We start from the raw sequence: 26,861 nt of genomic DNA, 5'->3' as shown, positions 1-26,861 counted from the left end.
ATTAAAATAACGAAAAAAAAAAAAAAACAAATAAGTTGATTAATATCAAACCTCATAATTAATTATATTGAAACTGTCTGTAACAGTATTTTGTTTGAGGAGAACATTATTGCCAATTTTCCATGTAATGGGCAACCTAGACATATATATAATTTGATATTAATTATAACAATTCATGAAGCTCAAATGCTGAGCCAAAACATCTCAGAAAGAACTGCTGCATGCCCATCACACACTATTCCTAATTAAAACTCAAATATTTCATTTTGTATAGTTAGTGGATATGGAGTATTAGTGGTCATTGGTGCAAAGTTACTAATCTCAACAGTATCCTCTATCTGCCAAAAATAATTGAAACAAGGAAAAAAGAGGTAAGATTTATATATTTCAGCAGAAATTTTGTATAATAGTTAACATTCTTTAATACCTTATCTTTGAGATATTGATTTGCATCTTTCAATATTTCTTCCTGTACAAAAAATATATATGAAAAAAATTAGATAAAATATTTTATAAAAAAAATATGTTAACATGATAACAAATTGCAAGGTGAACCATAGAAAAGTTAGCAGAAAAAAATCTTCCTTAGGTCTCTGAATTTTTATTATTCGAAATTTAAAATAGTTTATACAAAAATAGTTTGGTATAACTACATTTTTAGATTTTGTCTTGTAAATTCACAAATCCTATAGAGAAATTTAAAATTATAAGACCCTACTTTAACTCGTAATATAAGTTTTCTTTAATTATCTACATTTTTTATTGGAAAATAATCATTTTATCAATATTTAAAAAAAAAATTAACAAATTAGGTCCAAACTAAACCAAAGAAAACAGGTCTCCACAATACATTCAAATCCATGATCCAAAATCTTAAGTAAAAGAAGCTAGAGCAATATTAGAAGAAAGAATACTGCATAAAGAATTTAGAGATTTAGACAAAATGGTGGGACTAGCATTTAATACAGTTGCCCTAACTAGAGTATGAGCTGCAAAATTAGCTTGTCGCTGAATCCAAAATTCAATTAAACCCATTTATTAAAAGGTTAATTCCTATAATCATTAACAAACTATCCAAATTCTGACAAATCAATTTCTAAAGAGTGGACAACAACAACAACCTCCTTCTATATATCTCTCATATTACAATTGTGAAGCCAAATAAGTGTCTGCCTAATCTAATTACCTCACTAATTTTTTGTTGGAAAACTGTAGTATGAAACCGTAAATTCTCAAAACAAAGGACCCAGTCGAATCCCTTAGAACATCATCATAACTAGTCTTGCAAGACTCATGAAAGATACCTGCATTCAGGTTACATTTGGGGCCCAATGTGGGTTTAGCCAGCAGATGTGTTGCAGTTGGTTGTTGGGATTCTAGGCGTCAACTTGCTTAGCATTTGTCTGCTCTCATTCATCCAAAAGTTTAATAGTTGAGCTTATAATTTCCTAGAACCTCTCCTATCTTGCCAAACAAAGTGATTTTGATGGTACCAAAGGTTTCATAATATAGTGCATATTTTCCCCATGATACATGAATCCAAGATCCTAAAAAGATATTTAAACAAATCACCAAAATAAGAGTAAGAATGGGACCCTGTGGAAATGCCGAGAAATCTCCAGCAATCTTGTTCTCTTGGGCAATAGGGGAACACATACAGGTCATCCTCCCCATCTTTGCAAACAACACAACTTGAGTCAACATTGATACCTTTATTTCACAAATTTAATTTTGTTTGAAGAATATCCATCATTGCTCTTCAGAAGAAATTTTTTTATTTTAGGAGGAACTTGTAGTTTCCACACTCTTCTCTAATCTCCAGGGGCAGATAAGTGAGACAAATTCTCACTGGAATTAAAAATCAAATGGTGCCTAGTTTTCACATTATACCTGCCTAATTTAGTGACCTGCTAGATTTCCATCTCCTTTTGCCTAGTCATGCTAAAGGGAATATGAGAGATATCTTCAACATCATTGGGAAAAAATAATTCAGACAATAAATTAATATTCTAGCTAAACCCATCCTTATTATTCAAACCTAACACCTTGGGATCTTCTAGTCCATTTATTGAGGAGTATCAACACAAGAATTATTGATTCTATTAATCCAAGGATCCTCCCACACATTAATTTTATTGCCATCACCAACTCTCCACTTGATTTCTTTTGATAGCACATCCTTGGCTAATAATAAACTTTTCCAAACAAAGCCAAGGTTATAACCTTCTTCTGCTTCAAGAAAGTCCCTATGAGGGAAATATTTAGTTTTGAGAATCCTGCTAAGAAAAGCATTTGGGCTAGAAATAATCCTTTAACCTTGCTAGCCAAGTAAAGCTAAATTAAAATAGTGGAGGTTTCGGAACCCCATATAACCTAACTCCTTCTTCAAACATATCATATCCCATGATAGTCAGTGAATAGTTTTGTGACCATTCCCACCCCACCAAAAAGAATTCATCATTCTTTGTAAATCCTCACATAAAGAAATTGGGATAGAAAAGACACTCATACAGTAGGTGGCGATTGCTTGGCCCATAGATTTCAACGAAATTTCTTTTCCAACATGAGAAAGAAATTGACCCTTCCAGCTACAAAGCCTTTTTCGTAACCTTTCCTTTAGATAGGCAAATGCCTATTGTTTATTCTTTACTAATAAGAGATAGGAAACCCAAGTATCTCCAATGATCTAGAGGGTTAAAAGCATTCGAAATATTGGAAGCCTCTTCCTTAACAACATTAGAAGTATTAACGCTGAAAAAGATTCTAGATTTTTTAAAAAGTTTATAGCTTGCACCGAAGCAGTCTCATATGTAGTAAAGATTTGTTTTGATATTAGAGCACTCCTTAGCATTAGATTTGAAGAAGAAAAACTATCCTCTGTAAACAGCAAATGCGACACAATAAGGGTTCCAAAACCATGAATATCTCCCCTAGTTGCCCTATCTGAATAGAGACGATAAACCATTAGCATAAAAAATAAAAAGATAAGGGGAGAGAGGATCCCTTTGTCAAAGGCCTCTCTTAAGAGTGATAATGCCAAATTTTGCACCATTCAAAGTAACAAAATAATTAACTAAAGTGACATATAACGTTATCAGTTTTACCCATATTTGATAATAAAACCCATCTGAAGCATAGTCAAGCACAGATACTCCCAATCAACACATTTATACGCCTTACTAATATCAATCTTAAGAGCTACTTCCCTTCTTTTCCCTTTTGTTTTCCTCTTCATATGATAAATGACCTCAAAGGCAACCATAATACTATCTATAATGAGTTTTCCCAAAATAAAATCTAGTTGAGCCAAAGAAATAAAATTAGGCAAGAGAGTCTTTAGTTTATTTGTCAGGACTATAGCAATAATTTTATACAAAACATTATGGGGAGCGACAAATCGAAGGTCCTTAAGAGTTTATGGACTCTCTTTTTCCTGGATAAGAACAATAATAGTATTATTCAAGGAGGCTTGAAACACACCACTCCTAAGCTATTCTTGACAGCTATTAATAACATAATCACCAATAATGCGCTGAACTTTCTGATAAAAAACTGGATTTATGCCATCTAGCCCTGACAATTTGTTAGGATGCATTTGAAAGATACATTTTCTAAAATCCTATGTTGTAAAAGGAGCTAATAATATAGCATTATCAAAAGTAGAGATTTTTCACTCTATTAAATTAACCACTCTAGAGTAATCTCCAACTGACTCAGAGAATAAGTCAGTAAACTACTGAAAAATAAGATTACCCATTCCTTCCTTGTTTTTGAACCAATTACCATTTGAATCTTGCAAGGCATTAATATAATTATACTTATTTTGAGAAAAAAGCTTAGGAAAGGAAAAAAATGTGTATTATTGTCTCTTTCTTTACACAAAAATGTTTTAGATCTCTATTTTCAAAAGACTTCTTCATCTGCCAGGATTATACTAAGATCCTCTTTTAGCTGATCCTCAATAGCAATAAAAATGTCATACTTATTGCCTTGAATAGTATCCAACCCGCGATGAATATGATTAGCATCTCTCCTAAAACCACCCCTAATTGTTTTACCCCACTCCTAAAGCCTTTGACTGCACAAAATAATTCTATTAATGATGAGATTCTTAGTCGACTCATCCCACGAGATATTAACAATATCATGGATATTTGAATGAGAATGCCAAAAGTTTTCAAACCAAAAGTGCCTCATGTAACCCATCCAACAAGTATAATCTGTTTCTAGTAAGATAAGAGTGTGAAGTAAAATAGTAGCATGCAAATTAAAATGTTTTCAAGTTGCAAAAAGATCTAACCAGGATTGGGTAACTCCATCAAGTCATTCCTGAACCATCTATCTATACCTCTTCCTCACTCCTAAGTAAATGAATAACTATGTAGAGGATCTACCAGTTGACAATCTTCCATATTATTTCTAAACCAACAGCAAAGTTTTTAGGGTGCAGAATTCCACCTCTTTTATCATCCATATTAAGCAGGTCATTGAAATATGCTATATATGCCCAAGGGAAAGAAGAACAACCTGCCAAGTAAGTCAAAAGATTCCAAGAATCCTGGGAAAACCATAAAATCTAGTGAATTTCCAATTGACATTATTTAGTCTAGAGATAACCATGTCAATACAATTTTGGGGAAAACCAATAACATTGACAAGAGAATCATACCTTCATAGGACAACTAGACCACCATTATGACTAAGATGGTCAATATTAAGTAACCTTTATAACCAACAAGAACTCAAATTTCTTCAAGTTTATTAGCATAAACAATGGTCTCATAAAGAAAAATAATATCTTACTTCTTAGAAATTCCAAGCTCTTTAAGAGCATGAATTGCATGACGATTGCCAAGCCCTCTGTAGTTCCAGCTTAAATAATCATTGCTCTTAGCAGGCTTAGACTCCAAGTCCGACCATTTAATTATTATTCGGTAATGAAAATAAAATTGAGGATTATGACTCATTTGACTGAAGATGCACCTCTTGTGGTAATTTTTTGGTGTCAACTCATTGTCATTTTAGTTGAGAGTATTTGGTTGTCCGTATATGGTTGTCTTACTTATGCTCTTGTGAGGGATGATAAGTTTGAGTCGATGCATATTTTTCAGGTATGCATCTGAGAGAAGTCTATAAGTTATGGTGCAATGATCCAAAATTGCTAGGATTAATTATTAGCAGAGATGTTACATTTAATGAGTCTTCTTCATTGGATAGTTAAAGGGAGAATTCAATAGTAGAATCAGATCATGGTGTCAGAGAATAAGTGGAGCTTAAGGTTGACACTTCAGTAATTCAGTCTAATGATCTAGAGGATGAGATGTAAGATCCTGATCGAGAAGAGGATGCACCTGAGCAAGAGTAATTGTTAAATAGAGAAGCTAGATCAAACCCACAGAGTTATGCATATGCCGGCTTGGTTGCATATGCCTTATCAGTTGCTGAGATAATTAATGTGCATGAACCCAATAATTATAGACTATCTATTTCTTATTTAGTTTCACGTTAGTGGGTCAGTGTTATGAGTGATGAAATTGAATCCCTTCAAAAGAATTAGACTTGGGAGCTTGTGATATTGCCTAAGAGAAAGAAAGTAGTAAGCTATAAATAGGTGTAAAAGAAAAAGGAACGCACTATAGGGATAGAGGCACCTCACTCTAAGGCACTGTTGGTAGCTAAAGGCTTTACTCAAAGAGAGGCGATTGACTTTAATGAAGTGTTCTCTTCAGTTATGAAGCATAATTCTATCAGGGTCTTATTTGCTATGGTTACTCTTCATGATTTAGTGCTTGAGTGTTTAGAAATGAAGACATCATTTTTTCGTAGTGAGCTGGAGGAGCAAATTTATGAGTTAGCTTGAGGGATTTGCCATTTCAGGTATAGAAAACCATGTTTATTTACTTAAGAAATCTTTATATGGTCTAAAACAGTCACCTAGGTAGTGGTATAAAAGATTTGATACATTTATGTTTTTAATAGCTTTATCTATAACTCATATGATAATTATGTATATCATAGAAAGGTTTCAAATAATTCATTTATTTATTTGTTATTGTATGTGGATGACATGCTTATTGTTGCTAAAGCATGTCACAAATTAATATACTAAAAAAGTAATTAAGTGATGAGTTTGTGTAACACCCCTGATTTTTTTATATATTATTATTGGGCTTCGTGTAGGTATCCTCAATTCGCGGAAATTTGACAGTTGTCCGGATCTGTGAATTTCCGCCGCATGCACTACCATCGGAAAAGTCTCCGAATTGGATCGAGGTTTTGGCTACCCCACCATTGTCGTGCATCCCGAGCACGCTCTCAAGTCGAATCGCAAAGGTAAACCCGAACCTTGCTTTTTCATAATTTTCTAGTGCTTAAATAGGATTAAAAATCCATAAAATATTCGTGGTAGCTTAGAAAATTACGATTTTTTTTGCAATAGCTTAGTAATATTTCTAAGGACCGCGGGGCAGAGTTTTATAATTTTTAGAGCTTATTTGAGCAGTTTTTGCAAAAATGATCAATTAGAAGGACTAAATTGAAATTTAACAAATTGTGATGAATGATTGATTTGAGGGGACTAGGAGGGCTGTGTGATGTGATTGAGTTGTGGATATATGGATTGTGGATATAGAAGTGTGTTTTGAGCCCTTTTGCAGTTGGGTAGGTCCTAGGTATAGGGAGACTCACGGATTTTCGCACGACTTAGGACGTATTGGTCTTTTCTTTATTTGTATTGAGTCAAATTTATTAAATGATTGTAATAAAATTGTCGTGTGAGCCGATAGCCTTTCTTCCTCCGCCCACCTCCTCAAAGTGACCATCGCCAAGTCGTGAGTAAAATTTTAATTTTAATTGTAATTTCGATATTATTATATGTTCAGCATGCCCATGCATCACTTATATGCATATATTTATGTAGTTAAACTCTAGGCACGATTTATGTTGCATTCATAACTGTTGATGTGCCATGGATGTTGTTGTGGTAATTTGGAGCAGTGTGCGTGCGTTGGCGTGCGTGTGATGTGGTGTGGACTATGGATAGGACGGGGTAGTCACGGCTTGAGTAATTCGCTGGGACCCGATCCTTCGAGGGGTAGTCACAGCTTGAGTAATTCGCTGGGCCCTCGATTTGGTTATTAAGTGGAAGTCCGAGCTGAGTAATTCACCGCACCAAAGTTGGATTTAAGAGAGTCAGATAGGGATCACTCCCATATGTTATGATTGATACTACAGGGTGTGTGAGTGCTCCAAATTACCTTTTTGATGTTATGATGTGAAAATGTTGTTGATGTTGCATTTCACTCTACAGGGTGCATTAGTTTTAGATAGTTATAGAGATTATGGTTAAAATTGATATTTTACTCTCTGAGTTGAACGCTCACTCCTGTTCAAAAATTTTTACAGGCCACAGGAGGATATTTTATTCTGGGTTAACCTGCTTTTCTACTTCGCAGGTTGTTTATCAATATTTGTGTAATTTTATTTACTCTTAGAATTTCCGCATGTGTTAGCAGTAATTATTTGAATTGGGTCTGTAAACTAAATTATTATTTTGGGACCTGTAAACTTAATATGCTATGCATGTTTGATGGATTGGATGAGGGAGCTGAGCTCCCATTTATTATTATGTTGATGAGTATGTGGAGGGTGAGCCGAGCTCCCAATTGACTATATATTGTGTTTACAGTGTCGGGTGAGTCGAAACTCCCCGCTGGTAAGTCCATTTTATGGCCGACTCATCCGCTTGTTTTCTTGAAATTGGGCCCAAATGGGCCTTAGAGTTGGGTTAATGAACAGCTAGGCTTACTACGGGCCTCGGGGCTTTAGGGTCGCCTGTGTCCTAGTGCCGGTCCGCCCATAGGTTGGGTCGTGACAAATTTGCATCGAGCTTAGGCTCCGATTCATAGGGAAAAATTATCTAAGTGTTGGGAAGAGTCTACTAGGAGTCACATGCGAGTATAGGATTCTTTCGTCTTTCCTGTAATTCTTTGTTTCTAGATTTTACGTTATACCTCGGGAAATATAAGATTACCTCAGTTAGTGTCTTGATTTTCGTGGAGTACATAGAAATGTGAAATAGAGTTAGTAGACATGTGAGGTCTATCATAAGGATACGTACTCCAAGAAATGTTATATTTTTGTCAGTATGGGTTTAAATGGCGTGCCCATTTCGTGTAAGGCACGAGTACATAAAAATGAGTCTTAAAAGTGCAGTTGCCCTAGATAAGGATGAGGATATCACTCCGCGGCCATCGTAGATGACCCACCATAATAAGTTTGTGATAATAGAAGATTCAGGAGAGATAAGAAATTAGGAGACCTAGTCTGTCAGGACGTATCGTAGTAACTATACAATGTTCTCGATGTCTGCTCTGTAAGCTGCAGATTATAGTACCGACATGAGATTATTGTGTAGAGCTGCGTACTTCCTCAGAGTGCTTATGATGAGGATGTTTGCAAGCAGTCTCTGTTTTGGTGCAGTAATACCATAACAGAGTTCTATATCTGCAGAGGAGTTGGGAACTCCTAGTTAGGGGTCTAGAGTTAGAATATCGAGAGGTCACAGTGGGGTGATAACTAGAGTCAGTGACTCAGTTACCCTAGCATGAGCTAGAGTTACAATAAGAATTGCCATCAGACCAGAGGTTTCGGATTAGTTGCAAAGTAAAGGTGACACCTATAGAGTGAGATTATCTAGTATTCAGTATGGAATTTTGGATGGTTTTTGCAGTATGACAAACATTTGGTTAGAACTTAGTGAGAATAGTATACCTTGTGTGTATCAGTATGAAATAAAGTACAACCCTACTACCTAGGGAAAGTCGGAACTATGAATTGATGATTCACAGAGCTATAATATGATAGGAGAGTCATTAATTTGACATGGTTTTGGGCAAGGTGGTAAATGTAGTATCTTTGTTGCAAAGAAGTTAGGTATAGTCCTATCTTTTCGTAGGGATCGAAAGTTATTACTAATAATGGTGACCAACAAAATAGTACCCTGCATGGGACCGTAGAGTGTGGTAGAGAGAAGTTGGCTCGGGTATCTCATGAGGATGCAAGTTCTATCATAGGAATCATATATAATCGATCACGATGGATGTAAATCCTTTGAATTGATGACGGGTTTGGGTGCCCTAACCTTAAGTTTTGGCTTATTGTGTAAACTTGGATAATAATAATAATAACAAATAAATAAAATTACTACGTAATCGCTTCTCGAGGTGGTAAGGGTATTATGTAAGCTAAAGGATAAGAATAGAGATCATACAATAGAAGTATGATCAGAATTTGTCGAGTTCCTTTCTAATTTCAAATTATTCAAAACAATAGTATAATCTAATTATAATAGTATTAAGAGTAATAAATTAGCGAAGATAAATCACATAAGGCCAATGGATAAAGAAAGTGCAGAATGAAAGTTTGGACAATTGATTGCATATGCAATATAATCTAAATGCTAGTGGAAGTACTATCTAGAGTGCTCAAAGGACCAAATCTGAGTAGCAGTACATATGATAACGCGATAGAGACTCAAAGATATAGTTAGCAAGATGACTATTATGTTAGGAAGAAGAATGGAACCAGTGGATAGAATAGTCAAGTTCTATTTTATGTAAGACAAAGGAAATAAATGAAAGGACAACCTAAAGAGCGCATAATAAAAGGAACAAAGTTAAGATATATGATAGGCTAAGTGTTATTCTTGGCAAGGAGAATGACAAGGATGGAAAACCCAAAATGGGACCACATTAGTGAGAAAAGTGATGGAGGTATGGAATTCAATAATAATGAGTTAATGTTAGAAGGTGTGCGATGGTATTTCGGACTACCTAAATATGTAGAGAAAGAGAAGTTAGTAAGCGTGAAGTTGAATAAAAGTCATCTAAGGGATCAAATAGGTATGATGAGAGGAAAAGAATGATAGATAATGACACATAGGTTTTAGGTTAGACTTTTGAGATAGTGAGAAGGTAGTTAGAGGTTCGTTATGAATGTCAGCAAACATTTTTAGTGTGATCAATGAATCACTTTGCAAGTGACGCAATAATGACAGAGCAAATGAGGGGTAGAATAAAAAGTGACAAGTATGGATGGTAATAAATCACTAGAAAGTTTAAGGATCAAATTAATGACCATAGATAAGGGTGAAATTAGTGTTTGAAGAATCTATTAGCGAGAGAAATCTTTCAGGATTCAACAAGGGTTAAGGGCACAATATAAACGATGATAGATATGAATCATAGGTCGAGTATAAGTAAAGTTAATAAATTATAAAATATTATGTCAGGAAGGACGATGGTATAGTAAAGGGTTTATGCAGATGATACCTTATAGGTAGAGCACAATTGTGCTAGGAGATGATGAAATTTGAAGAGAAAAACTAAGAAACATAGGTTAAACATTATTATATGGACAATCGGGCGTAGTTGAATATAGAGGATATTTTTCTTTCTTTTCAAGTTTAGCTCGTGTTTTTGATTCCAGAGCGTTATATAAGGAGCAAAGACTGAGGCAAGGAGACTTAGTTATTTGAGATTTTGATAGGCACCAATTCATATACAATTTCCTGATATGAGAATGACAATAAGTGCATACCTAGTGTTAAGTATGAAAGGACGATCAGAGTAATGACAGGAGTTAAATTGAGTTAGCTACTAAGGCTTGCGATTGTTTTAAACTATGAGCTAGATGAAGTACTATTTATGGATGAGTTTCAATAGATGAAATTGTTGCTGATGGGTAATTTGAGGTTGAAGTTTAGAAAGCTATGGGCAGTATATATGATTACATTAAGGAGAATGAACACGTGAAGTATCTTTTTTGGAATTAAGGCATGACACATATTTCCTACAGCCGTGTTAGTTCAGATGGAACTTATAGTTTATGGGGCTCATATTCATCCAGGATAAGCAATTTCCTACTAAGGCTGGTAGGGAATGATAATGTTCTGATAGTTAAGTTGGAAAAAAGGGGGTACAAAAAAAAATTCTCTATGGGTAATTATAAGTGTTACATAAGGTGAAGAATGTGCTGGTAGGAGTAAATCATAGGGTTAGAATTCTCGAAGTAATGAAACTAGTAATCAAGATAAGACTAAGAAATAAAAAGAAAGTTAAAGTTGATGATGGGATAGACATCTTTGAAGGAAAAGGTGTAAGGATGAGATAGGACTAAAATTAAGGAATAAGTACAGCAGGTTGAAAAGATACCAACAATACCAAAAATAGGAAAAGGGAAGTGGATAAGATCCAAAGGACAGGAAGAGAGCTCGATAGAGTCAGTTATAATGATGAGGATAAGGAGTGTCTAACCACTGCCCCTGTGTTAACACTACCTATGAGCGGTGAAGGATACACCGTGTACTGTGACGCCTTCAGAGTTGGCCTAGGGTGTGTTTTGATGCGGAATGGAAAAGTAGTGGCTTATGCTTCAAGGCAGTTGAAGAGGCATGAGCAGAACTATCCCACCCATGATTTGGAAATGGCAGCTGTAGTCTTTGCACTAAAAATCTGGAGACACTACCTGTATGGTGAAGTGTGAGAGATATACACCGACTATAAGAGTTTGAAGTACATATTCCAACAGAGGGATTTAAACTTGAGACAGAGGAGATGGATGGAGCTTCTGGAAGACTATGATTGCACCATCCAGTACCACCCTAGGAAGGTCAATGTAGTAGCAGATGCTTTGAGCAGAAAATCTTCTGGTAGCTTGGCACACATTTCAGCAGAGAAGAGACCGTTGATTCAGGAAGTACATGAGTTGATGGATCAAGGTTTAATCCTAGATCTTTCAGATGAGGGGGTATTGTTGGCTCATTTTTCAGTGAGGCCAGACTTGCGAGATAGAGTTAGATTTTCCCAACAAAGAGACCAACAATTAATGAAGATCATAGAAAGAGTACAACAGGGTGAAGGTGGTGAGTTTTGATTTGCCAATGATGGTGCCCTAGTGCAAGGTTCTAGGATATGTGTGCCCAATGTGGACAACCTCAGGAATGAAATCATGCGAGAGGCACACTATACACTGTACAGTGTCCACCCAGGTTCCACCAAGATATACCATGATGTGAGAGATAGCTATTGGTGGAATGGCATGAAGAGAGGCATAGCAGACTTTGTGTCCAAGTGCTTGACTTGTCAGAAGGTGAAGTTTGAACACCAGAGACCATCAGGGAAGTTGCAAGAGCTCCCTATCCCATAATGGAAGTGGGAAATGATTTCTATGGATTTTGTGATCAAGTTGCCTCGCACTCACGCGAGGATATGATTCGATATGGGTAATTGTAGACCGCCTAACCAAATCACCACTTCTTGCCCGTGAAGACTACATATTCGTGGCACAAGACGCTGGCTCTACATTCGAGAAATAGTCGATTGCATGGAGTTCCCGCCCATAATATCCGACAGAGGGCCCCATTCACTTCGGTTTTGGAGAAAGTTGCAGAGGCACTTGGCACATAGTTGAACTTCAAAGACGGCTTTCCACCCTCGCATTGACGGACAATTGAAGGACAATCCAAACACTGGAAGAAATGCTTCGCATGAGTGTTTTGGATTTTGGAGGTCAATGGGATGAGCAGCTAGCTTTGGTGGAGTTTGCCTACAACAACAGTTATCACTCTAGTATAGGGATGCCACCCTATGAGGCACTCTATGGAAGAAAGTATAGGTCTCCTCTGTGTTGGACAGAAATGGGGGAAGCGAAGGTGCATGATGTAGACCTAGTGCAGTACACTTTAGAGATAGTTCCTTTAATCAGGGAACGATCAAAACAAATTTTCAAGAGGCGTAAGAGTTATGCACCCTGCACGGAGGGATGTGGAGTTTGCAGTGGGTGACTATGTATTCCTGAAGATTTCTCCAATGAAGGGAGTCGTGAGATTTGGAAAGAAGGGCAAGTTGGCACCTCGGTATATTGGACCTTTTGAGGTTACTGATAGAGTTGGAGCAGTTATCTACCGGTTGGAGCTACCACCCAACCTTTCTCACGTTCATCCCGTGTTTCACATCTCTATGCTCAGGAAATACATTCCCGATCCTTCTCATGTACTACAGTCGGATGTAATAGAACTAAAGGAGAACTTGACATTTGAGGAGCAACCTGTAGCCATAGTGGACTACCAAGTGAGACAGCTAAGATCAAAACAGATCCCTATGGTTAAGGTTTTGTTTACGATCCAATCGATGGTAGAGTGCACCTTGGAGTCAGAACGGGACATGCGTAGCAAGTACCCTTATCTGTTCAATGTGTAATCATGTACTTTATTCTGCCTTGTGTAAAATTCGAGGACGAATTTTCTGTAAGGGGGGAAGAATGTAACACCCCTGATTTTTTTATATATTATTATTGGGCTTCGTGTAGGTATCCTCAATTCGCGAAAATTCGACGCTTGTCCGATCTGTGAATTTCCGGCATGCACTACCACTGGAAAAGTCTCCGAATTGGATCGAGGTTTTGGCTACCCCACCATTGTCAGGCATCCCGAGCGCGTTCCGAAAGTCGGAATCGGCAAAGGTAAACCCGAACCTTGCTTTTTCGTAATTTTCTAGTGCATAAATAGGATTAAAAATCCATAAAATATTCGTGGTAGCTTAGAAAATTATGATTCTTTTTGCAATAGCTTAGTAATATTTCTAAGGACCGCAGGGTAGAGTTTTATAATTTTTAGAGCTTATTTGAGCAGTTTTTGCAAAAATGATCAATTAGAAGGACTAAATTGAAATTTTACATATTGTGATGAATGATTGATTTGATGGGCCCAGGAGGGGCTGTGTGATGTGATTGAGTTGTGGATATATGGATTGTGAATATAGAAGTGTGTTTTGAGCCATTTTGCAAGTTGGGTAGGTCCTAGGTATAGGGGAGACTCTGCCGGATTTTCAGCACGACTTAGGACGTATTTGGTCATTTTCTTTGTTTGTATTGAGTCAAATTTATTAAATTATTATAATAAAATTGTCGTGAGCTAGATGACCTTCTTCCTCCGCCCAGCCGCCTCAGTGACCATCGTCAAGTCTGTGAGTAGAATATTAATTTTAATTGTAATTTCGATATTATTATATGTTCAAGCATGCCCATGCATCACTTATATGCATATATTTATGTAGTTAAACTCTAGGCACGATTTATGTTGCATTCATAACTGTTGATGTGCCATGGATGTTGTTGAGGTAATTTGGAGCAGCAGCGTGCGTGCGTTGGCGTGCGAGTGATGTGGTGTGGACTATGGACAGGACGGGAAGTCACGGCTTGAGTAATTCACGAGACCCGATCCTTCGAGGGGTAGTCACGGCTTGAGTAATTATTGGGACCCTCGATTTGATTATTAAGTGGAAGTCCGAAATTTGAATAATTCGGCACTGTGTTGGATTTAAGAGAGTCAGATAGGGATCAGCTCCCATATGTTATGATTGATACTACAGGGTGTGTGAGTGCTCCAAATTACCTTTTTGATGTTATGATGTGAAAATGTTATTGATGTTGCATTTCACTCTACAGGGTGCATTAGTTTTAGATAGTTATAGAGATTATGGTTAAAATTGATATTTTACTCTCTGAGTTGAACGCTCACTCCTGTTCAAAAATTTTTACAGGCCACAGGAGGATATTTTATTCTGGGTTAACCTGCTTTTCTACTTCGCAGGTTGTTTATCAATATTTGTGTAATTTTATTTACTCTTAGAATTTCCGCATGTGTTAGCAGTAATTATTTGAATTGGGTCTGTAAACTAAATTATTATTTTGGGACCTGTAAACTTAATATGCTATGCATGTTTGATGGATTGGATGAGGGAGCTGAGCTCCCATTTATTATTATGTTGATGAGTATGTGGAGGGTGAGCTGAGCTCCCCAATTAACTATATATTGTGTTTACAGGTCGGGTGAGTCGAAAACTCCCCGTTGGTAAGTCCATTTTATGGTCGGACTCTGTTCGTTTGTTTTCTTGAAATTGGGCCCAAATGGGCCTTAGAGTTGGGTTAATGAACAGTTAGGCTTACTACGGGCCTCGGGGGCTTTAGGCTGGCCCAGGTCCTAGTGCCGGTCCGACCCATAGGTTGGGTCGTGACAGTTTGAGATAAAGGATTTGGGTGCTACAAAGAAGATATTGGGAATGGAGATCACTAGGTACATAAGTGTTGGAAAACTTTTCTTGTCTCCACATGCCTATGTTAAGAAAGTGCTTCGGTGTTTCAACATGAATAATGCTAAACCTATGACTGTTTTATTAGCTGTCCATTTTAAGTTATCTACAAACATATCATAGAAAATAGATGAGGAGAAGGAGAACATATTTAGTGTCCCTTATTCAAGTGATGTGGGTGGCATCATGTATACTATTGCTTATACCAGCCCTGACATTTCACATTCAATTAGTGTTATGAGTAGATACATGACATGTCCTGAGAAAGAGCATTGGCAGATTGTGAAATTGATTTTGAGGTATTTAAAATGTACAACAAATATTAGCCTGACATTCCAAAGAGTAAGATGAGCATTATGGTTGCAAGATTTGGTGAGTGATCTTAGGTTGTTACAAAACAAGCTAATGGTGTTTTGTGACAGTTAGAATGCCATTCATCTCACAAAGAACTAGATCTACCATGGGCAAACAAAGTACATTGATGTTAGATATCACTTTATTCGATATATTGTATCATAAAGTACTGTAGTTGTATATAAAGTCTATACACATGATAATTCAGCAAATATGATAACTAAGGCTACCCTGGTAAGCAAGTTTAGGCTTTACTTAGACCTAGTTAGTATTTGTAGTACTTATTAGCCCTTGCAAACGCATTTGAAAAGACAAAGTGTTAAGCCAATTTTGTTGATGATGAAGGGAATTTAAGCCAAGGGAAAAAAATAATTACTTTATGTGGCCTGAATTTTGGATATGTCTCATGGACTCGAATTATGACTTAACTCGAAAAGTTCCATATTATGACCCAAATGGAAATTTTGTAAGGTCAGTGGTGAAAAATATTGTATTTTCTACCTATTGCAATAGTATTCTAAGAAATTTAGAAAGCACATTGTGTTAGGGTTTAAAAGTTCTATGTGATTGTATTTTACTTTTTTTTTTTTAATCATTGTAAAACTTTTTCTCTCGTCTTGTCTATAGATGTAGATCTTTCAGTCGAACACATAAATCTTATGTTCATTCTTTTTCTCTTCTCTGTATTGTGATTATGTATGTTACTATACATTAATTGTGTGTCTGTTGTATCAATTTTCTTTTAATTGCAAGATTGTAGTTTTAGTTTTATATTTTCTATTTTGAAAATGTTTTAAAAGAAAAATACATGTTAAATGTTGGGTTTCTTTTTTCATATTTGTGTTCGTTTAAAAGACATATAAGGTTCTCTTCCAAATATTAGGGTCCTATTCTCTCATTTTTGGGATTTTGTTTTTTCTCCTTAGTGGGATTTTATTATTATTATTTTTGCTATATTTCAATGGACTTTGGCAATTCATAATACAGTATGAATTATTGATTCTTTTAGTTGGAGACTTTGAATCTTTAGGTATGGGTAATAATCTTCTATCAACGGAATCTGGTAGCATAATTTGTTCTTCCATTGATGTTTGGTGGTTTAATCTCTTGTGCGGGCAATAGATATAATAAGTTATCGAAAGGGCAGTATTGCAAAAAGTTTATTTAATTGTCCAAAATGAAAAAGACTATTTTGCTCTAGTCAAATCATTTCAAAAAAAAATAATTATCTGTATCTATTTTTTTTTCTTTAATGAGAAAATAATACTATACTTATCTTTTGATTTTATTAATAATTACCAAATTTGATATAAAAAAATGTTAATTATGACTTCAACCTTGACATAAAACACCCAATCAATAAATTACCAACTCAATGGGCCATTTAAGCTTTAATTAATTATAATATTACAGTTATGCTATACATACGTTTTTTTTTTTTTTCAAAAAATTGAAAATTTGTCATCAATTTGTAAGCAAATAATTGATAAAACAATGCAGCTGTAGAATTTAATAATTAAAAAAAAAATTGAGTACTAACCTTTCTCCTCAGCAGCTGGATCTCTTTGAACAGTATTTCCATCTGTGTACCATTAGCTAAAAAATTAGTCAAGCTTTATAAAAATTAATTAATAGTTACCTTAAATTAATATAAATAAAATGCCAAAATAAACTTAATTTGTTTTAAGATTAATTAAATTTTGATACCTTTGTTGAACGAATGTGGCAAATCCAAATTTCAAGATTTTTTTCTAGTATTAGTAATTCATCCATTGTCATTTCCTCAGACCTCCCTCCAAGCAAGTACCTGTAGGATGTACACAAGAAATGTAGAAAAAAAATTAGTGAATTCTAGTTATTAATTTTTAACTATATTATAAAAGAATCATTAATTGGTAATTGATACCTGACTCCTTTTTGGAGTATCTCAATTTCTTTCTTCAGCATGTTGATCTCCTCTATTGCATCCTATTCATACAATATTACTTTGCACTTAATAAAGTAATTAAGCAACAGGAATATGCACACCAAGAGGGGGAAAAAATAAATAAGTAAAAAAACCCAATGAAGTATTTAATTTTCTTTTTAAAAAATTATTTTAATTTGACTAGTAAATATTTGTATATATATTAACTACATGCACACTACTTCAATGGTAAAATTGATATATGGTTGTTACCAATACCACTACTTAATTATTCTTACTCATTGTGAAATATATTTTTTATATTATAATATAAAATAGTCCTATATCCACATATTTTGTGCAAATAAAATTACACAATACTTTCGATAACTTATTAATTCTCTTCATGGTAACTTCTCATTTCCTCTAAATTACTCTTTAAATTAAGGAATTTTCTTGTCTAAACTTGATTCATTATGGACTCAAGTTACAAGATGTATGGTGAAATCCACCTATTAAATACATAGGTCCCACATATTTATATTGATTTTATGATAGACCAAGTTTAGGCAAGAATTTCTCTTTTCTTGTATAGACCTAATTTAACATTAACATGAACCCAGGACATAAGATATATAGTGAGACTTATCTACTAAATACATGGATCTCACATATGTACATATTAGATCTATGATGGACTGGGTTACATAAAAATTTCCCTTAAATTAAACCTTTTCTTTTGACTATATACATATTTGAAAATTACAATCAAGACCAATTAATTTTTAACCTAACACAAATTTGTAATATGCCTTAACCATTTAATAAAATCACATTTAGTAATTTTTTATTTATCGAGAGAAAAAACAAAAAAACTATTAGTGTGAGTAAAGGTTGCGTGTTCTCTGGAGAAGCCAGCATTTTAATTAGGCAGCATCTGATGCCAAAACTGCTTTTTCAGATATTTGTTGTCTAACTTTCCCTATAAATATGCAAAAAAGTTAAGGGAAAAAGAGAAGAACATGACAAATATATTACGTACTAGAGGCTGCGTCTCTTTGGATAGGTCAGGCTGCAGAGATCCTCCGGTGGTCTTCATGTACCTCTCAATAAGCCCTTGCATGCTTCTGTTTAACTCATACAAAAGAGAGAATTTCAACTTTAAGTTATTGTACCAGTGGCAGCCACGTTTCTCAAGTCCAGTAAAAAAGCTAAATTACAATCTCCCCTTTACTATTACACAAACTATTGTCAAGGAATCACTCAATTTAAAGCTTAGATTTATAGATCAAAATTTCAAGAACAATTTTATATTTTTATTATACCTCACGCATGAAAATCCACTAGACTTAAAGTGTGAACAGGCGCACTTTACCTTATACTAAAATATTTCACTAATAAATAAAGTTGATTAGATTTCGAACTCTAAAAGCTTTAGTATTATATCAAGAAACCACTTAATCTAAAATTTAAATTTGTACATAGGTGAGAACTCTACAAATAGTTTTATCTCTGTTAGATTTTTTTTTCTACTAATTTTTTTTTCATGTTTTTTTAAAAAAAAAAAAAAAACTCAATTGCTAGAATGGGAGAAATTATATAGTGTCATTGTGATTTAATATCAACATCGGACATTAAATGACAAACAAATAATAACTAGATACATAAGTAAATGTATAAATATTATTTAAATAAAAAAACTACAAGGTGGTTATAGATTTTGGGACACACTCGTGTGTATATATATATATATATATATATATATATATATATATATATATATATATATATATTCACTCATTGGAACTCATAAATGTATATATGCTCACTCACTATTGAATTGTGATTCCATATAAGAAATTTTATATAGAATTATTGTTTTATTATAAAATTTACCACTTATATCAAACAATTATGAATGCTTTGATGTAATGATGGATTCGATTCAAGGTTAACGCATGACATAATATGTATGATGGAATTTATCATATAAAATATGTGGAATGTTTGTATTTTAAATTTATAATGGATTAGGTTTATATAAGTTTAGAGAGAGAAAAAGGAGAGATACCCTTTGGTAGCCAGTTCATAGAGCTTTCCATGGGCGGAGAAAATGAAAACTCCAATTTCAGCATCACAGAGCACAGAGAGCTCCTTAGCCTTCTTAAGGAACCCAGCTCGGCGCTTGCAGAAGGTAACTTGCCTGTGCACCAGATTCTCTATACGCTTTATCTGAACCTTTCCTCGAGCCATTGATCAGCTATATTGGACTAAGTTTTCCTTCTTTCTTGGTGATTTTTTTTTTCTCTTCCTAATTTTCAAGCTAGTTTCTTTTCCCTTGCAAACAACCTCCCACTAGTTTGAACTAGCTTCGAGGCTGATGCAAATCCACCCTGATCTCTCAAGAAGATGTTTAAAGATCGCTGAGCGTCCACGACTTATATATGGTCCCCTATACTATACAGATTCTTTCTCATCCATTTCTTTCTTCCCAGCTAACCCCTGAGAATAAAGGTGGAGCCTGTAGCTCCCTTTACCTTTCAGGTTTTATTATTAATTTTAAAGAGAAATCATCGTGCAAGATTAGAGTATTTTTGTCGCATTCAATAATATTATTTAATATCCAGCAGCATGATGAGGCTACTATACTTTTCTACTTCTTCTATGTGATTGGTGTGGAGCAAACTCTATCGTTCTTTTATTTATTTATTTTTATAACAAAACCCTGTGCTCCTTTTCAGCCTCACATGACTGCATGGAGGACACGAGGAATGATTACTTTGTATTAGATTTTTTTAAGTGAATCGAACGTTTTTGTGTGGGATATATATATATACATACATATACAGGTACAGTGCAGTAAGAATTCAATTACTTTTTCATGCATGTGCAAGCCATTTTCCTTTATCAACGCAATTAAGTACTGCGTCTATCTTTTCCTTGTTTCTTTGACCTTTTATGCCTGTTCACTCTCCCGGTGATTCAGCCGCTTTTGTTTATTTATTTTTAGGCTACCAAGTACAACGCTTTAGGAACTGTGCGCGCCTTCTTTTTTTCTTCTTCTTCTTCTTCTTCTTCTTTTCAGCTGTGATGACTCAAAGCAGAGTGAATTTGCTAATGCTTGAATATCTATATATATGTCCTAATATAGGAATTTAAAGATTAAAATTTTAAAATTCCTTATGCATAAAATTCTTCATAATAATAATAATAATAATAATAATAATAATAATAATAATAATAATAATAATAATAATATATTGGGTTTATGCAAATATTTGTGCAAATTTGGATTAACGAATTTCATATAAATGTAAAAGAATGATATGTATTTTTCAAATAATGAAAATTATATGTGTGTCCATGCTAAGTTTTTCCTTATTCTAATTTATCAATAAAATTTTATTTTACCAACCAATATATATATACACATATAAGTTTTATGAATCAATAAAAAAAAATGCATAAAAAGATTAAAATATGGCAAATCGAAGCTTCTTTCTTCTTGTGTAAAAGATCCTAAAGAGTGCCTCTACATAGTCACAAATTTTGATCTTTTGTTGCCTTGGTGCAGCTTGACTGTGTCCTTTACTGACTTTGATTTATCTTGTATTGTCTCTGGATGGAATCTTTTTGAGCACAACTTTAAAATTTTGTATTCCCTTGCATCAAAGTCTTTCAACACAAATTCCTATAAGAATCCCAATATACTTGGAAAATATGGTTAGATTAGATTTCCTTAAATTTTGAAATCATCAAAACTGTGTTCTTATGAGGCAAACACCATGAGTGCAAGCCATCTCTTGCTGGGGAGAACTTGACAATACAATAGGAAGGCAACTCATGATAGGTTCATGTTTGCTGGTTTTGCAACCCCGCAAGTGCACGGACCACGAACAAGTAATAGAGTAGTGAGTAGAGTATCGTCCCATGAGAAATTTAATTAGTAACTAGCAAGCTACACAGTGATTTTGACTGTTTAGACTATCGAATAATGAGAGAATGAAAGTTGTTTATTTTAAACACTAAAATGATAAACTTAAAATGAAATAATCTATTTTAAAATAATTCTGGAATTAAGATTTCACACTTGAATCTTACTATGGGTGTTATCTTATTTATTTACTGGATTGAGAATCGTTTGCCTTGATAGAAATTAATCCTAAGTTATCTTAAGTCCTCTCTCAAGGCACTCAAGGTGTATTTTAATTAACATAAATCCTATTTTCATGGTGATTAAATTAATTAAAATCTTTTAAGATATTTGATTAATTTTAAAACTCCACAAAGGTCATCAGCTTATCTCTAGGTCAGATTTTCTAGGTTTAAAATCCTGATTTTCTAATATTAATATTCACCTTTCAGTCCTTCAGTTAATATCTGTAATTAATACTAAGTGGGTACCAACACGTAACATGCATTAAGATCACAAGAGATTGAATCAAAGAATAAAATACCTAATGTATTAAATAAAATCAAATCAGATCCATAATGAAATTGAGAGTGCTACACCCTAACCCTAGAATAAAGAACCTACTCACCCATTGTGAGTTTTACAATTAAGTTTATAAAAGGATAAAGAGAAGACATGAGAAGAAAATAGAGTGAAAGAATCCAAAAAGAGAGTTGCAGCCTTGGAACTTTGGAACTTCAGCTGAAAATATCTTCTAGCAATCTTGCAGTTCTTATTTCTCCCTTGCCTCCCTTGACGTTGATGTCCATCTTTGAATGTAAATCGGCTCTCCTTGAATGTAAATTCTCTCCTCCTTCCTCAATTCTTGACTTGTTATATTTACATCTGGTGTAGAAACCCTAATTTCAGAGTCCTAGAAGCATTACAAGTCCATCCGGGTCAGGTTGGAAAGAAAAAAAGTCGCATCAAAATTGTTGATAGGGTACTTTACATGGCCCGTGTAATGTTACACGCCCCTGCCTCGTGTAACTTTCTACCACTCTTGTTTTTCAAGTTTTCTTTGTCCATAAGGTTGTACGGGGTCCAGAAAATTACACGGGGCAAGTTACACGGCCCGTGTCCGTGTAATATTTTTGGCACTGTATTCTTCACGTTTTGACCTCCAAATCTCTTCCAAACTTGTCTTTGATTCTAGAATCACATAAAAACACTTGATAAAATATAAAAATCAATGAATTGAGTTAGATTAACATGTTTTCTAAAATAATAATGAAGACACATAAAAATAAACATAAAAGGATACTAAATGCTAACAAAATGCAATGGATGTTAACCTTAAATGTCTATATAATTTGATGCAATCAGTTCAATAACTCGTATTCTTTCGCTAAGGATAGGAAGAATTTTGTGTTGGAACCTATTAGTCTATAACAAGTGCAAAGGGATCAACTTGTATTTGAAAAGGCAAGGAAGGAAATTTTGCTTTTAAACAAATAGGGGAAGAAGGAATTTCTTTTATTCTAAGTCATTTTCGCAAAGAGTTAGAATTGAAGGTAAATCATTTTTACCGAGAGAGAATAATGTGATTTTATTTGACTTATTGACTTTTATATTCCCTTTTTTTTTTTTTTTGTGAAGAGTCAAACTTGGCATCTTTTGACTTGATGACCAAGTTTGCTTCCTATTTAGTTTTCCTTGTTATTTCTTATTTAGTTTTCCTAGTTCTTTCTAGATTAATATTCCTTACTTCCTATCTATTTAATATTTCTATTTCTTTCTTATTAGGATTTCTTATTTATTCTTATTTAGTAATAATGTCAACATTATAAATAGAGGAGACTTTTCTTTTTAAGAGGTAGTTGATTGAATTTATAACAATAAGTTGCTATCAAATTTTCTTCCAATTCTTATTTGACATGTTTATGTTATAACAAAAATTAAGCCTTGATTCCAAATTAGTTGAGATCGGCTATATGAATCATTTTTCATCATTTAACTCTATTAGATATCAGGTCCGTCTCAATATCAAAAACTTATAAAGCCTATGATCTAACATGTTTATGTTAGTGGCAAATAAACGTATCCAAAAACTTATCACTCTTCCTTCTTGCTTGTCAAGAAGTGTGGCATTCAACCTTGTAGTTGTTTATGGCAATTACACCATATCAAAACTGTAATGCCCTCACCATAGGTAGTCTGTACATTTTACTATTCCGATGACTAATGTTTGTTCGGACAGTCAAAATGTCTGGAATTACACCTAAACTATAGTGAGGAGGCATAAATTGAAGAAATAAATATTAAGAAAATATATAAAAAATTTAGAGAAAAATATATTAAAATTTAGAGAATTTATAAATTGGTACAAAAATAAAAAAAATGACTTTGGTCATTTCATTCACAGAGTTGAATTTTGACCTAAATGTCAAAGTAAAATTTATAGAATAAAAATAATTAACACAAATTAAAATTTATGAATTTAATTAGGTAGAAGAAGAAGAGAAAAGAAAAAGAAAAGAAAAGAAAAGAAAGGAAAAGAAAAGAAAAAGGTTTATGAAAATTTAAAACAAATTAAGTACACATAATTATAGAATATATATAAGACACAAGATGACAAAAGCCACCAACTCACCTTCTTCTTCCTCTTCTTTCTCCTTCGTGCCGCCCACTTTGGTCTTCTCTCCGCCATTTTTTTTCAAGCTTCAAGCTTGAATATTCCTTCATCTACCCATCAAAACCTTTAGCACCCTTCACAAAAAAATACTCCCCACTCCATAAGGAAGCTATATATACCCATAAGAAGTAAGAAAGTTGAGGTTTGGGAAGCTCAAGTGAGGTTAGTGCCCTAATCCATCTTTCCTTCTTCATTAAACATGAAAGGCATGTTTAGCTAGGAATAAATTTCATGAAATTAAAATGTAAACCTTGAGGGAAGAATCTTTGTTTTTTTTGGCAGCCCTAGGGGAGACATGAAATTGATGGTTTTTCTTGGTTTAAATTAGGTTAGGGAAGTGAACTAACAAGGTATTATATATTGGAATTGGTTTCCCTAGGGGAGACATGAAATTGATGGTTTTTGTTGGTTTAAATTAGGTTAGGGAAGTGAACTAACAAGGTATTATATATATCAATTTTTGTTGGTTTAAATTAGGTTAGGGAAGTGAACTAACAAGGTATTATATATTGGAATTGGTTTGCATCTAAATTTCATGAGATTGAAATTTATGAGTTAGGGTTTGACCTAACTTTGGTACTTTCGTATTATATCTTGCAATTGAGATTGTTGAGATGTGTTGATGATATATAGAAGTGCTATAAATGTCAAATTGAAGTAAGGAAGTTTAAGGAAATTGATATTGGGAGTGTTTGATTTTCTGTAGGTTGCGACTCAATGAGTCCAGTCCCTTTTTTTAACCGTAACTGAAAATGTGGGACTCCAATTGGTACGAGGCCAATTGGAGGTGAAATTAGACTGAAAATAGCCCATTTTTCATGCAGACACTATGCTCAAATTATGTCAAAATCATGACCAATTTTCTGCCCAAACCTGGATGACCAAATACTGAAACCCAGAAAATGACCAAATAAACAGTACGTATTCATTTGGTCATAACTCTCTCTATACTGGTCTAAATGACCTAAAATTTACATCAATGGAAAGCTTAGATATAGGGCTACACTTTTCATGAAGACCACTTGACCCAGTTTTGCCTTTAACCAAGTCAAATTATTAGCACAAATTGGGTTACTAAAACTGCTAACCCAGAAATTGACCAAAACACTATTCCTTTAGTATGCTTGACTAGTTTTGGCAAAAATGCCATAACTTGATCTTCAAAGTTGCAAATTGAGTGAAACTAGTGCTAAAAGTTTTATAAGATATAGCTCAACAATTTTTATGTTTTGACCAAACTCCAAAACCCATTGCATCCTAGGGAAAATATTAGCCAAAATTAGGAATTGGAATCTAAAAAATATTAAGTTGAACCCAGAATGCCATTTGATACCTGTGTGTTCATTTGGCCATAACTCCCACTAGGAAATTTCATTTGAGATGTACCAATATAATTTGGAAACATAATACTTAGGGCTACAACATTGATTTAGACACCTTTACTAAATTCTAAGTGTAAAGACCCTAAAAAGAGGTCAAACATACTGCCCTGAAGTTTGACTATTGCCTTTATAGGATTAAGAGTCCAGGTCAATACATTGATCATAACTCACTACACCAAGCTTGAAAAATTATGAAATTGTACCTGGGAGTCCCTCAGACATAGAGGAACAAATCTTATGAAGGAACCTAAGTCTAGAAATGACCATAAAATGATCAAATGACTGGTCAAAATTTATTGACCAGGAATTACCAATTCTGGACAGCTTAGAGGCAAATAGACCAGTTATGGTATTTTGATCATAACTTGAGTTCTATAATCCTAAATTGAGTGATTGAAAAACTAAAATTCAAGTTTAAATATAGAGGAACAACTTCCATGAAGATAGTGTGGCCAAAAAGTGGCTACAAACTGATCAAATGGATAGGTAAATGTGAGACACAAAAACTGAAACTAAAGAAAGGTCCATGAGATAAATTATCTTATGATAGGGAATTTAACCCTAACAAGCTATTGAATACTAAACCATATGAAAGAGGTATGTGGGACATATTTTCCCACTGTAAAGTGATATGAACATTCAAATAAATATGTAATAATGTGCAATTGCCCATAGTATACCTAGACTTATTAATTTAGTTTGGATCGATTGGTATACCAATTAGGGACTACAGATAGCAGTACTGCCTATCGAGAAAATTATGAACTGACAATGTATGTCTGGTATAATTATTCTACAGGCTATATGCCTACTTATTGGCCATTGTGCCAAACTTTATTCTGGCTTTACAAGCCTGACAGCGGGCCTCGTGCCTGACAGATGTATACTGGATAGACATATGGCTGTCTACTCCCGTGTATCCACCCTGGATAATTTGTTATAGGTTTCTTGGGCACTGATAATAATTAATTGAGACTGAATATACAATAAGTAAACAGAAAAGATCCCAATAATTTAAATTATTTCCAAAGGGAAATGAAAATGTCAAATATCTAGAAATTATGAAATTTGCCATATGAATAGAACTATTATTTAAATTGTTTAGTTTTTGTTATTATAAATTATGCACCACTAAGCGTTATGCTTAGTGCGTTGGTTTTCCATCGCGTAGGTACTGGAGATCAGCAGCCGCCACAGTAGTGTTTGGACAGAGCTTCGACCAGATCTACCACTGTCCAGAATCACCTTACCAATCTTTTGTATTTTGATAGGGCCAATTTATAGACTAGTATTTCGGGTCATTATGTCTAATCATGATGTAATTACTAGTTATGATGTATTTCATTTTGGACTTGTAATTTAAACTTTGATATTGAAATGAAAACTTATAATTTATTATCTATGAATTTCCATATAAAAGCAATAGACGATATTTCATTTTGAGATCTCATAAATACTTGTGAATGATATGATAAAAGAGAAT

General features: G+C 34.1%; 1 protein-coding gene and 1 long non-coding RNA gene across 2 annotated transcripts; both read right to left on the bottom strand.

The window, feature by feature from the left end:
- Positions 1-73: 73 nt before the first annotated feature.
- Positions 74-19,928, bottom strand: LOC110667327 (agamous-like MADS-box protein AGL12). Its single transcript, XM_058131488.1, has 7 exons — positions 19,481-19,928; positions 18,452-18,536; positions 17,410-17,471; positions 17,211-17,310; positions 17,044-17,085; positions 428-469; positions 74-338 (listed from the first exon to the last, which is right to left on the bottom strand). The coding sequence occupies exons 1-7, from the start codon at positions 19,660-19,662 to the stop codon at positions 246-248; spliced, it is 606 nt and encodes a 201-aa protein (XP_057987471.1). The 5' UTR covers positions 19,663-19,928; the 3' UTR covers positions 74-245.
- Positions 19,929-21,845: 1,917 nt separating this feature from the next.
- Positions 21,846-24,297, bottom strand: LOC131171409 (uncharacterized). Its single transcript, XR_009142102.1, has 2 exons — positions 23,955-24,297; positions 21,846-22,513 (listed from the first exon to the last, which is right to left on the bottom strand). It is a non-coding gene; the product is annotated as an uncharacterized LOC131171409 (long non-coding RNA).
- Between the last annotated feature and the right edge of the window lie 2,564 nt (positions 24,298-26,861).

Source organism: Hevea brasiliensis, chromosome 12 (assembly GCF_030052815.1).
Source record: "Hevea brasiliensis isolate MT/VB/25A 57/8 chromosome 12, ASM3005281v1, whole genome shotgun sequence".
NCBI classification, from domain to species: Eukaryota; Viridiplantae; Streptophyta; class Magnoliopsida; order Malpighiales; family Euphorbiaceae; genus Hevea; species Hevea brasiliensis.
This window is presented reverse-complemented; position numbering and strand designations above follow the sequence as displayed.